The sequence below is a fragment of the Budorcas taxicolor genome, chromosome 7 (assembly GCF_023091745.1).
Source record: "Budorcas taxicolor isolate Tak-1 chromosome 7, Takin1.1, whole genome shotgun sequence".
Classification (NCBI taxonomy): domain Eukaryota; kingdom Metazoa; phylum Chordata; class Mammalia; order Artiodactyla; family Bovidae; genus Budorcas; species Budorcas taxicolor.
Window position 1 is genome coordinate 10,331,815 of NC_068916.1, and position 16,300 is coordinate 10,348,114.

Below are 16,300 nucleotides of genomic sequence, written 5' to 3' on the forward strand. Positions count from 1 at the left end.
AATAATTACTGCGAATGACAGAAATATCCTTAATCCAAACCCAGGGAGATGTCATTCATTTGGGGCTAAAAATTTGATCTATTTGGTAACAAATTGTGGTTGCCATTGCTACTTGGAAAATCTGTTCCTACGTTCAGTAGCTCTCTCTGAATAAAAAGTATCTGGTAGAAATAAGGGGAGAAAAGATCAATAATTGTACCATAAGTTGAAAAATTATAAATGAGAATATGCTATGAGAGAATTAGGATATAAAAATAATCTATTTGACTGATAAAAATTAGTGTATTTAATCTAGAAAGTCCTAAGTGTAAATCATAGAAAGATTAATGCATGAATTTAGAAAAAGGCATAGGATATTAAAGGTTCATAAAAGAAAGTGTAAAAAGGCAATAAATGTTAGGCAAAAATTCTTTCTACTATTGCTCTATGAGGGATACTGTCTTCATTGCTAGAATTTATGTCTCTTCAAAGAAGATTAAGAAGGAAAAATTCCATCATGTGGAAAGAAAAATAAAATTTCAAACACTTGCTATGAGAGGATAGTTGACCTGCTTTTCTGGCCTTGGGAAATTAAATCAGCATACAGATCTTTTATAATTAGACACATACTTGTACAAACCCAAGGGGAAATGACCTATAACAAGATACACTAACTTGTGGGCAGAAATCACGTTTGAGTGGCAACAAAAGTCTAGATTTTTAGATTCATTTTATCCTACTATTTCTTTCAAAAATAGTCACACAGGTACTCTATCTCAAGAGTGAAAAACATTTTAAAATTTGAAGATGCAGTTAAGTTTTACAAAACAAAACTAACTAAAGCAGAAAATTAAGCTTAAAGCAGAGCTAATAAATGAAGAAGAAAAATTTTACAACCAAGAAATAAATTCCAATGCTAATTCTTTGACAAAAGTCAAATAGAGAAAATCAGATGCTTAATGAAAGCAATAAAAAGAAAGAGAAAGAACAGAAATGCCTAAAATTAGGAAAGAGAAAAATGGACACATATAGAAGAAAATACTTCACTTTGCAAGATAATATTACTTGTAAATCCTCGTTAAAAATTGAAAATCTCTAAGAAATAAATTTATTGATTGGTTAATTCAGCTTGTAGGATAACAGATCAATAATTAGAACATCAAAACTTACCTTCAAAATTACCATGGAAATATGTGAGAGAAACATTAAAAGAATGCCCCTTTAAGTATTAAAGAAGAAAAGAAAGTTTACAATCACAAGTACTATTTACTAACACCCTTGAGATCTGAAATTGTTGTTTGAAGATTATAGATTGGTTTCTGATAATGACTTGAAAGCTGAAAACCTCTTTCACTGAATATAATTTTAATAAGGCAGTTGATATACCACAAATTTGTAAAAACCAATAGCTATGTTAAGGTGACATTCAACTGCAGATGCTGATAAATTGTAATGTTTTACAAAAAACATTTCTATCTAGTTTCAAAACATTATCATCATTATGAAAATCTCTGTACTTACTACTTGTGTAACTTTTCTGTAAATCTCAAATTATTCAAAAATGAAAATTGGCAGAAAAAATGAGTGTGAGAGAAAAAAATAGCATTCATAATTACAGTTAAATCTCTTAAAAACAGATTACAATAATTTCAAGTAGTAACAAAAGTAGAAATCTGGAACAGGAACTGGAAACCACAAACATACAATAAATGAGAATGATAAATTTATTATATAAGCTAAAAATTATTGAAGATAACCAAATGTCAAGCACCTAGCCTTAGCTCTTTTTATCATCATCACAATTGGTGTGTGCCTGCTAAGTCACTTCAGTCATGTCTGATTCTTTGTGACCCCATGGACTGTAGGCTGCCAGGCTTCTCTGTCCATGGGATTATCCCTGTAGGAATAATGGAACTGGTTGGCATTTCCTCCCCTAGGGGATCTTCTCAACCCAGGGATCAAAACCACCGTCTCCTGTGGCTCCTGCTTTGCTGGCGGATTCTTTACTACTGAGTCACTGGGGATGCCTCATATTGAGGTATAGTTAACAAATAACATTATATTAGTTTCAGGTGTATGGCATAATGATTTGATATGTGTATGTACAGCAAACTGATGACCATAATAAGTATAATTAACAACTATTTCCATACATAATTATGACATTTTTTTCTTGTGATAAGAACTTCTAAGATCTAGTCTCGTAGGAACTTCCAAATATATTATTCAGCCTTACTAACTATAGTCACCATGCTGTACATTATAGTCCCATGATTTATTTTACAACTGGAAATCTGTATCTTTTGACCTCCTTAACTCATTCCACCCACTGTCTCAGGCAGACACTGAACTCCACTACTTTTTTTTTGTTTTTTTAATTTATTAAAAATTTTTTTCCTTTTTTAACTTAAAATATTTTAATATAAATTTATTTATTTTAATTGGAGGTTAATTACTTTACAATATTGTATTGGTTTTGCCTACTTTTTAAAAAGAATGAATATGTGTTTACAGTAATGCAGTGATAATGATTAATATGTATAGATGATCACAGAGTGTTAGGGACAATTTAGGAACTTAAAAGGCTTTATCTCCTGGGCTTTCCTGGTGGCTCTGTGGTAAAGAATCTGCCTGCCAGTGGAGGAGACACATGTTCAATCACTGATTGGGGAAGATTTCACATGCTAAGGAGCAATTAAGCCCCTGTGCCACAATTCCTGAGCCTGTGCTCTAGAGCCCTGGAGCCACAGGTACTGAAGCCTGAGTGCCCTAAAGCCTGTGCTCCATAACAAGAGAAGTCACAGCAGTGAGGGGCCATGCACCATGCCTAGACAGTAGCCCACATATGCTGTAACTAGAGCGAAGCCGTTGCAGCAGTGGACCTAACACAGCCCCAAATAAACAAATACAAATAAAAAAATGCGTTCTATCCTTTAACTTAATCATCTTAATGTTATGAAGTGGATAGTACCGTGATCCCGATTTTACAAAATTTAAAACTGAGAGCCAGAATCATTAACTAACTTAATGTGAGAAGATGTATAAACAGATTTGCAAGTGTTAGCTATATGGAACCCAAGGGAATGTTTCTTTTTTGAACAAATGAATGAAATTTGATAGATGAAAGGATAAAGGTGCATCTTTGATAGAGGAGAATATAGGAACCTGTAACAGCTCCTTAAAAATGTCTAAGATAGCTGGATAAGAACCTCTGGAGACATTTTGGCAGCCAAGACATCAGTTCCTATTAGAATGGTGAGATGTTCTCAGAATTGGTTCTCAGAATTGGGTTTCAGAAGAGAGGAGGAAGCTGAAAGAGATTGAAAGAGACTCAGGATGTGAATTGTGTAGAATGTTTTAGCAAATGGACTCTTAACATTGTGTTATCCTTATTTGTGCCACCCATGTTAGTACTCTGAGAATTCTGCCTGTCTCCGTACCTGTTTCCCATGGCACACACTCTAACACCCTTGGTGGGTCTGTAGTTTCCTCAGTCCTTTCTTTCCTGGGTGATGGATGGTCAACTCAGCTCCAAAGAAGTGCAGGGAGGTGACATCAGGCATACATTCTCTGAAAGGGCACCGCTGAACTTCCTCCTTCCTGGGACTGTGGAGCTGTAGTGAGAGGAGAAAGGGAATATTTACCATTTCTGGGGCTTCAGAGGTTGAATTCTCACAACTTCTCATTAAGTTAATTGTTCCATGTCACTCTATTCTAGGAGAAATTTGGTTCCCATGAGTGAGGAAGCTAAAACAGAAAGGAGCTTTTTTCTGCTACGTTTGTACCCATGGGAGCATGTTGGCTTTGAGATATGCATACTCCTTCCCATACACCTTAGTCATGATGCTCTTTTCTCCATATGTCTTGTCTCTAGTGTCCTTTCCCATGAGTATTTCCTCAACATTTCAGTTGAAATCTGTTTGGTTATCAAAGACATGCTGGCAAATGGTTCAGGACCACATGAATCCCAAGCACCTGGACTTGGAGTTGTCAGCAAAGAACTGGCACATACCCAGTTCCCAACAAAACCATTTCTAATGACTTCTATTCACACTATTCAAGGTGCAAGCTACTGAAGTTTCCAGACATGCAATGGGAGAAACATGGAAAGGTAAGAGGTGGATGTCTGGCTATATAGGCAGGACTCTGCAGACATCCACAACGTTACAAGGTCAATACAAGTCCATTGGACCCTCTTTGATATTCCAACCCAGAGGACAACACCATCTTTATTAATTCATAAGGTACTGTTTTTAAAGTCATAATCAACAATATCAAAGCATTTTCAGAAAATAGGAACAGGCCATCACTTAGAGTGCTTAGGTATGATCTTGCATGTCTCTTAGACTTTACTTCCTTTTCTCCATTCATGAGGAAAGTGCTGTTTTCTATTCTGCTCATGGTGGATCTGAATTCCCAAGTTTTATAGCCACTGGGTACTTCCTATACTTGAAACATTTTTTTCATCTATTTTCTCCCATAATCTGGCTTCCACTTTTAATATCAACTAACTTGTACCTGTTAATATTACTAATAATCTACTGGTAGCCTCATCTAATGGTTTTCCATTTAATTATCTTCTGAGGTTTGCATTTCAACATTTCTTCCTGAAACTCTATACCTTGATTTCAATTCCTATTCTCTCTGTTCTCCCATCTTTCTAAACTTTTCTGCTTTTACAGGAAACTCTAATGTCTTAACTCTCTACAAAAACACATAAAATACTGGGGAAAATGGTCAGTATCAACTTCATGAATATGAGAAACTACTGATGGTTCAGAGCAAAGAAGTGAACACTTAAGAAAAAGGCAACTGGAATCAGATTAGAAAACTTTTTTGATAATTTAACTTATTATTTCCCCAACATCCCCTTCTTGGGTCAGTAGCAGTGTTGCAGATGGCACCACAGTCCCTGTGTGGATTCTTAGTGATGGAGAACCAAAAGATGTGGCTTTCTGTTTTGACCTTTCTTTTGACTCCTCAAAGGATTCGCAACATTTACTTCTAACAAAGAGATTCCAAGTTACTTTGCCTAACTTGGACTTTCTCTCAAGGTGGGAAAGCAGCTATGTGGAATGCGATTGTTGAGCGTATTTAAAGACAGATGAACTACCTCCTGGTGTCTGGGGCAGAAGATATGAAATGCGGCTAACAGTAGGCACACTGAAATTTCTGGGAGGAAAGACTGGAGAGGGAGATGCTTTGAAGTATGACTATGAGAGTATTCACATATTATTTAGAATTTAAAAGACTGGGCAGAAAGCCTGATCAGAAAAAAAAGCCCTAATATCTCACCTCTGACTGATAGTCAAGGCTCTGGGCAAGTAGCATGTGAAGACAAAGGTAAGTAATTATTAAATGTTCAGCAGAGGATTAAAAGAAGTCCAAGTGTACACTGGCATGTGCACATGCTTGCGCACACATGCACACACACACGCACACACACACACACACACACACAGCCAAGCAATAAAGTTTGAGAAAGTTTATTTTGATCCAGAGTTTAGGAAAGCTATCATTAGCTGATCATTAAGATAACAGAACAGAGACTTTAGTGATTCCATATAGCAAAAAATATAGTATATAAAATTTAGTTTATAAAAATCATTAAGCAAACAAACAAATACAGTCTACAATACCACAGCGATGTATTTCTCAAGAAGGAGGTACATATCTGATTTCTGAAATTGTGACAATTTAATATTCACAATATTTAGTTTTCAATAATAAGGAGGATAAATATGATGCATGCATAGAAATGAGAAAGTATGACTCTTTCACAAGAACAAATCAAATAGTAGAATCTGAATTTGAGACTCTGGGCTTGTCAGAAAAAGACTTAATATAAACTGTCTTAAATATACTCTGAGAGCTAAAGAGAGCCATGTACAAAGAATTAAAAGAAACCAGGAGGATGCGACAATTTATGTATAAAGGGAGTCCCAGAAGAGTAGTTGAGAGAAAGTGGCAGAACAAATGTTTAAAAAAAATAATGACTAAAAAAAAAATAAATAAATAATGACTGAAAAGTTCCCAAAGTTGATGAAATACAGGAATCTATGTGTTCAGGAAGCTCAAAATATTCCAAACAGGATAAACTTAAAGAGATCTATCCTGAGACACACTGTAATCAAACTGACAAAGAGACAGACAGAGAGGACCTTGAAACTAGCAAAAGAGAAGTGACTTCTCACATAAGAAGTATATTAGTAAGATTAACAGTTGATTTCTAACGGGAAGTGTGAGACTTAGAAGGTAATGGCATGTCATATTTAAAGTTCTGGGGGAAAAGCTCTTAACCAGCAAAACTATAACCAGCAAAACTATAACCAGCAAAACTATAACCAGCAAAACTATCCTTCAAAAATGAAAAATATTATCTATTAACAAATTAAGCCAGGATACAACTTGCATGAAAAGGCAAAATATTATGAAAGTGAGGGATATTCAACACAAAGACTGTGTATTGTATGATTCCTTGTATATAAACTACATATAATATATAGATACATAGAGCCATACATGGAACACTTTTTCAGGGACTAGAAGAGGAAGTAATGGGGAGCAACTGTTCTTATAATGTATAAATGATTTTATGTTGAAATGATGAAAATGTTTTAGAACTAGATTGAGGTGGTAGTTGTACAGCACTCTGAATGCTCTAAATGATACTGAACTGTTTGTCTTAAAGTGGTTAATTTTATGTCATGTGACTTTCAACTCAAATTATTTTTGAAAGAAGGAGAAATTAAGACATTACCAGATAAACAAGTTAAAGTTTGTTTTTGGTAGATATACCCTCTACATAATGCTTTGTGATCAACACTGTCAAAGGCTTTAGCATAGTCAATGAAGCAGAAGTAGATGTTTTTTCTGGAATTTCTTTGATTTTTCTGTGATCCAACAGATGTTGGCAATTTCATCTTTGGTTCCTCTGCCTTTTCTAAATCCAGCTTGTACATCTGGAAGTTCTTGGTTCAGGTACTGTTGAAGCCTAGCTTGAAGGATTTTGAGAGTTACCTTGCTAACATGTGAAATGAGTTTAACTGTGCCATAGTTTGAACATTGGAGAAGGCAATGGCAACCCACTCCAGTACTCTTGCCTGGAAAATCCCATGGACAGAGGAACCTGGTAGGCTGCAGTCCATGGGGTCGCTAGGAGTCAGACACGACTGAGCGACTTCACTTTCACTTTTCACTTTCATGCATTGGAGAAGGAAATGGCAACCCACTCCAGTATTCTTGCCTGGAGGATCCCAGGGACAGGGGAGCCTGGTGGGCTGCCGTCTCTGGGGTCGCAGAGTTGGACACGACTGAAGCGACTTAGCAGCAGCAGTTTGAACATTCTTTGGCATTGCCCTTCTTCGGAATTGCAATGCAAACTGACCTTTTCCAATCCTGTGGGCACTGTTGAGTTTTCCAAATTTGCTGGCATATTGAGTGCAGTACTTTGACCACATCATATTTTAGGATCGAATCAGATATACTAGTTGCTAAGTTGTGTCTGACTCTTTGTGACCCCATCAACTGTAGCCCACCAGCCTCCTCTGTCCATGGGGATTCTTCAGGCAAGGATACTGGAGTGGGTTGCCATGTTCTTCTCCAGGGGATCTTCCCAACCCAGAGATCAAACCCTGGCCTCCCACACTGCAGGCGGATTCTTTACTGTCTGAGTGACCAGAAAAGCCCTGAATCAGATGCATATGTGTTAATTGGAGCCACTAAATTAATGTTAATAAAGGAAATTGTTCTCTAAGGCAACACACTAGGTGTTTATTCAGGATTCTGAAAGCTCTTGTCACTCAGATGGGATTTGCCCTTTCACTCTCGTCAAGGTTGGCTGCTGAATTTTTCCCCAAATACCTCAATACCCAAGCCATTGTACAACATCACTGCTTCAGTTTTACCACAGTGTGTGGATTATCATGTGTCATGTCTCTAGCCTATGATAAGAAATACTTCAAAAACCTTAAAATGTTTTTAAGTTCCTTGAAGGAATTGGCTGGAGACAGTGCTTTCTTCATCACATAATGTGACTGTTTTATAAGAATTAGGAAGATCAATGTCCTTTTGGACAAGATCTTCCTGCTTCTATCAAGCAATTGTTTGTTTTAATGTTCTGGATACTGTCAATCTTGTGATTGCTCTTTATAGATTGGTTATGTAAATTTTCCATTCCCCTCTTCCCTCTTGACAGAGCCTGATTATATCTGGAAGTGGTCAGATGCCCAGCAAAGATACCATATTTTCCATATCCTTTTCAATCATGGACAGTCATGGATAATACGTTAAGTTATTGGGTGGGAATATTGAAATGCTCTGTAACAGCCTTTTCCCTTTCTATCTGGAATTTGCACAAGACAATGAGACTCTTGGAGCTGACATACCTTGGGAAACTATACATTATAGATGCAGGAACAGAGACATAGAATGAACCCTGAGACATTGTTCATGTTCTTCTTTTATGAGGGAGATAAATTAACCCTTAATTGTAAGTAAACAATTTACTTTTTTCTTTTATGTAACATGACTATCCTTTCAGGAAAATAAGATGGAAATTACTTGGGATAGTATATATTATTTGAGAAGAAATTATTCTTAAGAAATCCTTGTTGTTCTATGAACAAAATGAAAATATCCAAATATTTCAGATCAAAACTTGGGAAAAAATTTGTGTTGTGGGACAAAGGATAAATGGGAAAACTTTATCAGATTCAGGAAGTGAATTACAAAGTGAGTTACTCAAATTGTATAAAGAGGTGGAGACAAAGAAATGGACACTCATGGAAATCAATAGAAGGAACAAGGTTTACTTCCACAATGTGATCGAGGAAAAGCAGTTGCTGGCTCAGTTGCTCTTTGTCCTGCAATCAAGAGCACTTCTTGAGATGCAGGAAAGCCATCCTGGTTAGAGCTGCTGTCCCATAAACGCTTTCAGAGCTCTCTTTATGTCTTTATTCCGCAGACTGTAGATGAAAGGGTTCAGCATGGGTGTGACCACAGTGTACATCACCGAGGCTGTTGCACTAGAGTGGGAGCTGTGGGTACCGGCAGAGCCAAGATACACTCCTAGGCTCGTAGAGTAAAATAGGGAAACAACCAAGAGGTGAGATGCACAGTTAGAAAATGCTTTATACTTCTCCTGAGCTGATGCTATTCTATATATGGAGGAAATTATCTTAGAGTAAGAGTAAAGGATTCCAGCCAGAGGACCAATGGCCAGAAGTAGTGATGTAAAATATATCATCATGTTGTTAAGAAAGGTGTCAGAACACGCAAGTTGGATGACCTGATTGAGTTCACAGAAAAATTGGGGGATTTCTAAATCTTCACAGAAGGACAGATTCAAAACTATTAAACTTTGTAGCAAAGAGTTCAGGACACCCGTGACCCAGGACACCAGCACCAGCACTCCACAGAGCCGGGGATTCATGTTGACCACATAGTGCAGGGGGTGACAGATGGCTACGAAGCGGTCATAGGCCATCACTGTCAGGAGTAAGTCGTCCAACACTGCAAAGAGTACAAAAAAATACATCTGTGTGATGCAGCCTTCATAAGTTATAACTTTGCTCTGTGTCTGGATGTTCCACAGCATCTTTGGGATGGTGGTGGAGGTGAAACAGATGTCTACAAAGGACAGGTTGGAGAGGAAGAAGTACATGGGGGTGTGGAGGTGGGGGTCTGAGTTGACAGCCAGGATGATGAGCAGGTTCCCAAATACAGAGATCAGGTACATGGAGAGGAAAAGCCCAAATATGAGAGGCTGCAGTGCTGGTGCATCTGAGAATCCCAGAAGAAAAAATTCTGAAATTCGTGTATTGTTCCGTGGTTCCATGTGCTGGAGGTGACTACCAGAAAAAATTAAAAAAATTAATTTTCACATAAGCAACTTAATATAATAACTGACTTAAGAACCTAGAATTAATGTTATGTTTATATTATAGAGCCAATACATTAATTTCTGTATTTGGTGGCTTGCCTGGTCCCCATTACAGAGAAGGCAATGGCACCCCACTCCAGTACTCTTGCCTGGAAAATCCCATGGATGGAGGAGCCTAGTAGGCTGCAGTCCATGGGGGTCGCTAAGAGTCAGACACGACTGAGCGACTTCACTTTCACTTTTCACTTTCATGCATTGGAGAAGGAAATGGCAACCCACTCCAGTGTTCTTGCCTGGAGAATCCCAGGGATGGGGGAGCCTGCTGGGCTGCTGTCTCTGGGGTTGCACAGAGTTGGACACGACTGATGTGACTTAGCAGCAGCAGCAGCACCTGGTCCCCATTAAGGGCATCCTCATTCCATTTTTATAGAAATTCCTTTCCCACTGTCAGCCTGATATTCAAGCATAATGTATACTACTGGTTTTGAGAATATCTTTCATGCATTTGAGGAACAGATATTGACTACAGACCATGTTCCAGGCATAGCCAGAGCATAGGGATGATTAAAAATAAGTCTTTACAATCTAAAGACTTATGGAAGTGAGAAAATATAATCAATCAAAAATAATAATGTAACATGTCTAATAGAACAGATGCAATGAAGAAAAGGAAAGCATATATAAAGGAAAGAGTGGGTAGAATGTGTTATTTTTATTGGGACTTCAACCAAGACATGCGAATAAGGTAACACTTTAACAGACACTGTACAGAAGAATGAGAGAGAAAGAGAGAGAGAGAGGGAGGGAGGGAGAGAGAGAGAGAGAGAGAGAGAGAGAGGGAGAGGGAGAGAGAGACAAGGTTACCTGAGGAATATGTGCCTGGCAGAAGGAACAGCCAGTGCAAAGACCCTGGGGAAGAAGTGTGCTTCAAAAACTCAAGGCCCAGAATGAGCCAGTGTGTGGTGGGAAATGAATAAGCCATAGAGTGATGAGAGATGATGTTAGAGGCTGTTGAGGAGAGAGGAAATCTGCCTGCTGCTGCTCAGGCTTTGAGATACAGGGAGACCATTGTCCACACTATGTATGTAAATCTTGGACTTTATTAATCTCATTGTAAAGGCATCCAGTGAATTAAAATTGATCCCTTCCTTAGCACTTTATTGAATGAGTTATGGTCCCTGTATTATGAGTTACTTTGGAATACATCATTCCCGGTACCCCTACTCTGAGAACTGCTCTTGGCTCACAAAGCATGCACACACACACACACACACACACACTCACACAACATTCCCAGGCCTCCTAATCAAAGTTATTTCCATGTTCGTTCACTCCCTCTCACACTGTTTCACTGTTTAGGCTCTGAGTAGATACAACTCTAGCTGTCCAGATCAAATATCCTTTCTCTAGATAATTTAGAAATGGTACCCAGAAATTCTTAAGTCTCCCATGGACAAATAGACTTGGGCTCCATATTGGTATGTCCATTTTTCTGCTTTGTATTAAATAAACATAAACAATCTGTCCATACACATACGGAGAGAAGACTGAAATGGACTCGAGAAAGAAAATATCTAATAAACTCAGGTGGTCCCTGAGAGACTTAGAAGCAGATAAACCTTCTTTGGTTTTTCGGCAGCCTAATTAACCCCATTTAATGCCAAGCAAAAATAATAATAATAAAATTGCTTAAAATATAAAAGTTGTAATAAATTTATGATGTGAAACACTTTAAAGATTGAATGCCCTTAAATAAATTTAAAAAATAAAACAAAAACAAAACAAAAAACAAAGATTGAATGCCCCTAGTGAAAACTGATCAGAGAAAATAAAACAATAATTCACAAAAGGAAATAAACAAAATAAAATACGCTTTGACTGTCATTAATATCAAACAGAAGGAGACTTGTTTTTCCTGTGACTGTCCTGTATTTGACCAGTCAGTTTCTATGTGACTGATTAGAAGATTAGGGAAGTCCCTTTCTCAGATTTGTTATGTGGTATCTTTCCTTTGTCTTCTACTGTGGGTTTTGATATCATTCTGATAAGTCCAGTGGGCATACTTTCATATGTCTTTATCCAACCTGCAAAGACACACAAAGACCTCCCAGACAACAGCCTGTAAAATTCTCTACATACCATGACAATCCCATCCTTTTAATGACTGAATAACTTTGTACGATTTAGGCCTGAGCACACTGTGACAGATACATTTATTCCATTGTACTCTGACTTCTCATTATAATGAAAGATCTAAGCAAGCAGGATTTCACCGGTTTTGTTCACTTTCATATTTTCAAATGTACGCAAATATATGTGCTGTGTTCAGTTGATCAGTCTGACTCTTTGCGACCCTATAGACTGAAGCCCACTGGGCTTTTCTGTCCATGGGATTTTTCTGGCAAGTTTACTGAGGTGGATTGCCATTTCCTTCTCCAGGGGATCTCCTGACCCAGGGATCGAACCCGTGTCTCTCATGTCTCCTGCACTGCAGACAGATTCTTTACCACTGAGCCACTGGGGAAGCCATGCAAAAATATGTGCACCTACAAATTTAAATAAATGTGAAGTTATATAAAGTAAAAAGAATGACAGAGAGGATGAACCAGGTTATACACAGCAGTTTCAAAGGAACTATATTTAACATAATTGAAAGATTCATCAAAAGCTAACTGAAATGAGATATAACATAATTTGATGACTTCAACATGGACTGATAATTAAGTTGAAAAACACATAGACATAAAATAATATGATATATAAAGTTCTTAGAAATTTTGGCACTTAGCAAGTGCTTAATTATTATTTGTTGAATGAATCAATAAACTGGGTCTCAGTATGTAAGTGTATTTAGTATATCAAGGTCGTATTTCAATAGGTTTGGAAAGGTTGGATTGTTGAATGAAATATGGCAGAATAGATATCTAATTGGAAGAAAATTAAGTTGATTCCCAGCCTTGGTCCTACTGCAATGAATCAGAGGGATTATATATTTACTGTAACAGTAAGCAATACCTTCAGGTGAACATTTAGAAAACCACACATAAAATCTATAGCAAGGCCAACTATCTTATTTTTTTCCTTTTGAACTTCGTATTTTATATTAGTGTATAGCCTATTAAAATGTTGTGATAGTTTCAGGTGGACAGCAAAGGAACTCAGGCATATGTACACAGGTATGCATTCTCTCCCAAATGTCACTCCCATGGAGGCTGCCACATAATGTTGAGCAGAGTTCCCTGGGCTATACAGTAGGCCCTTGTTGGTTATCCATTTTAAATATAGCAAGAGGGCCAACTATCTTAACTAAGGAAAGAAACTCAGACGTAAGAAGATAAGATACATTTAACTAAATACAATGTAAAATATTTTAATAGCCAAAGCACCCTCCAAAAGTCAGTTGAGAAACAGTATTAAAAAAAAAAACATCTGAAAAGTTGACAATGGTAGAATAATAGGCATATGATATATGGGCATAAAATAATATGGGCAAGTCAAAATGGTGATCAAATATATGAGTCTTTGATCAAAGTCAGGAATAGTTTAGAAAACAATTAATACCTCTTTCACAAAAAATATTAAAGAGCTGTCACATTGATTGGGATTGGGACTTTTAAACAGGTAGCAAAGGAGTTCACTAATGCTTCTAACAAATGTAAAATGTTTCAAGTTTGGGGAAGCAGGCTGAAGAAAAAGTATAGCTATTAATAGTACAGAAATTCTTTAACAGGAGGTTTCTCAATCTCAGCACTATTGAGTTTCTAGGACAGGTTGGTCTCTGTGGTGGAGTCTGCCTGTGCCTTGTAGGATGTCTAGAGCTTCCCTGGTTTCTGTCCACTAATTTTCTGTGTGACAGACAGACTTATCCCCACACATTGCTCAATGTCTCCTGGGAGAAAAATCACTCCTGGTTAGCACTACAGTTTGAACTTCACAATCCCACAATATTTTTATAGCCTTGTTATAATAGCAGTGGAATAACAAAGAATATGAAAGACCTTTAAAATTATGAGCAGCAGAGTCCCATCATGCCAGTTTTTTAAAAACAATGAAAGAATTTTATATAGTTTGTGGTTATACTTATTAACTGATGACATAAAACAATGGTTCTCAAAGAGTCTCTGAGAACTTTACAAAGGAATTCTGTGACATCAAAACTGTTTTCATAGCAATACTAAGATTCTTTTCACTCTGGTTCCATCATGAAGGTACAACAGAGGGTTCTACAGGCACATGACACGTGGCATAACTGAATGTAGAAGCAGACATGAGATCTAATTGCCTTTCCCTCCCACCCAGGGATATTTTAAAATTTATTTTTAATTGAGGCATAATTGCTTTACAGTGTCGTGTTGGTTTCTGCCACCACTGTGACACTGAAACAGCCACTGAAAGAATGAAAAAAACAATAAGTGTCTATGATGTGCATAGGATTCTATTCATGCATTTTTAGAAAAGGGTATGAATAGGCATGTGTGCATGATATGGAAACAAATTTCAAATGAAAGTGATAACCCTGATGGCTCAGCAGTAAAGAATCTGCCTGTCATTCAGGAGAACGGAGGGAGATGCAGGTTAAATCCCTGGGCCAGAAAGATCCCCTGGCTGAGGGATCCCACCGAGTATTCTTGCCTGGAGAAACCTATGGACAGAGGAGTACTGCAGGCTACAATCCATGGGGTTGCAAAGAGTCAGACATGACTTCGCAATGACACAATCACAACTTATGAAAAAATTCAGTAAGAATGAATTAGGTTAAATATAGTGGTTTTAAAACAACTGTTTATAACAAAATTTAATGAAAATCTACATCTAACATATAAAAATATAAAATAGTAATAATTTAATAACATTAATATAGGTCACTAATTGAAGACCAAATTATCAAAGACTTGGACATAATATAATAAATATAACAGATATAATAAATATAAAAAATAGTATAAATAATATAACAAAACCTTTTGAAGTGGGAGGTAGTATCTGTGTTATAATTTCATCTTATCTAAAGATATATGAATCCAAACATGTTTATTGAGATACAGGTTGTCTCTAGTCTTATGGTAAAAAAAAAAAAAAAGGTCTTTTCTTTTGCTGAATGTCTTCAAATGCCTAAGGGGATGTGAGTTTTAGAAATACATCTAATCCCCAAATGCCAAACAGAACAGTAAGGAATAAGGGAATGTGAAAAATAGTCAGAAATATGTATAAAGAGTGATTTATTATCCTTAAGGAGAACTTTCACTTTTCATTATCATTTTCATTTAAAACAAAGATTCACAAGTGAAAATTACTGGAATGAAAGCCATTTTAGTAAAAAAAAAGCAATAAAGAGAAACAATAAAGCTAATAAGCTCAACTCCACAATTTATAAATCATCATATATTCATTACATGTATGTCTACACATACATAAAAGAACTAAGTGTCATCGTCTAGTTGGTAACAAAAATAGCAATTTCTCTTTTGAAAGAAAGCAATCAAAATGAGGAATAAAAATGCTCTGACCCACTTTGTTAAAAACAAATGAGTCAGACAATTTGCAATAGAGAATGTAAGTGGTTAACTAATCTATGAAAATATATTACCTCATAGGAAATGAAATAATTATAAAGTAATGTTTATTTGCATATAATTTTTAACATATTAATTTTTTTTCTATGTGAATACCCAGAATGAAGGAAGATGCTGTGAAATGTATGTCTCATTTACTGCTACTGCAAGTATGTATTTGCAAACTTTCCCTGGTCTGGCTTTTTCTCATTAATGTGGAAACAAAGTCAATTATGCTCCATTTTAAAAATAAAAGAAATGCCATCATTTCACTGTGTATCTTGCCAGATCAATGTTTTACTGTTCTACTCCCCTTTATTAAAAAGATACTTGGGCTTATACTCTACTATCATTTAAGTATCAAAAATGACAATTGCTTTGCTGAGATCAAGTTTCCTTCTTTGGCATCATAAATAAATACATTAATTTATTAAGCAAGCTAGCAAATAGCCACAGTGATCTTTGGGCTCAGAATTAGGCTGCAATGGCCCTTGGGTGACCTCAGGTCACTTTCTAGGCTCCTGTTCTCTTTGATCTTTCCCTGTAGTATCTGCTGTAATCTCAGGCTCACCTTGATGGGAACTCTGAGAAGAAGATCACTGGGTGGAAGTATAAATTCCTCCCTGGATGATTGATGATGGAGACTGAAGCTCTATATCCAGACAAAGCAGCAGGAAGGGGGCAAGCCCTGTTCTCCAAGGAAGATTTAAGAGTCTAAACAACTGTGTTCTGTGCAGACTAAGGTTGCACATGCTCAGGGACGGCTGCTCCCTTTATCTGCTCATTAAGAATGTTTCCTTTTTGTTACTCTAAGAACATGATTTCCCTCTGGGACACTGCTCTGACAAAAAGGAAATTTTCCAGCTGATTTCCTGCTCCTAGGAGA

At 36.9% G+C, this 16,300-nt stretch overlaps 1 protein-coding gene across 1 annotated transcript; it reads right to left on the minus strand.

Annotated features, from left to right (window-relative positions):
• Window positions 1-8,887: 8,887 nt before the first annotated feature.
• Window positions 8,888-11,727, minus strand: LOC128051285 (olfactory receptor 7A17-like). The gene is made up of 2 exons (XM_052643811.1): window positions 11,705-11,727; window positions 8,888-9,848 (listed from the first exon to the last, which is right to left on the minus strand). Exon 2 carries the CDS (start codon window positions 9,815-9,817, stop codon window positions 8,888-8,890), a length of 930 nt encoding a protein of 309 aa, XP_052499771.1. The 5' UTR covers window positions 9,818-9,848; window positions 11,705-11,727.
• Between the last annotated feature and the right edge of the window lie 4,573 nt (window positions 11,728-16,300).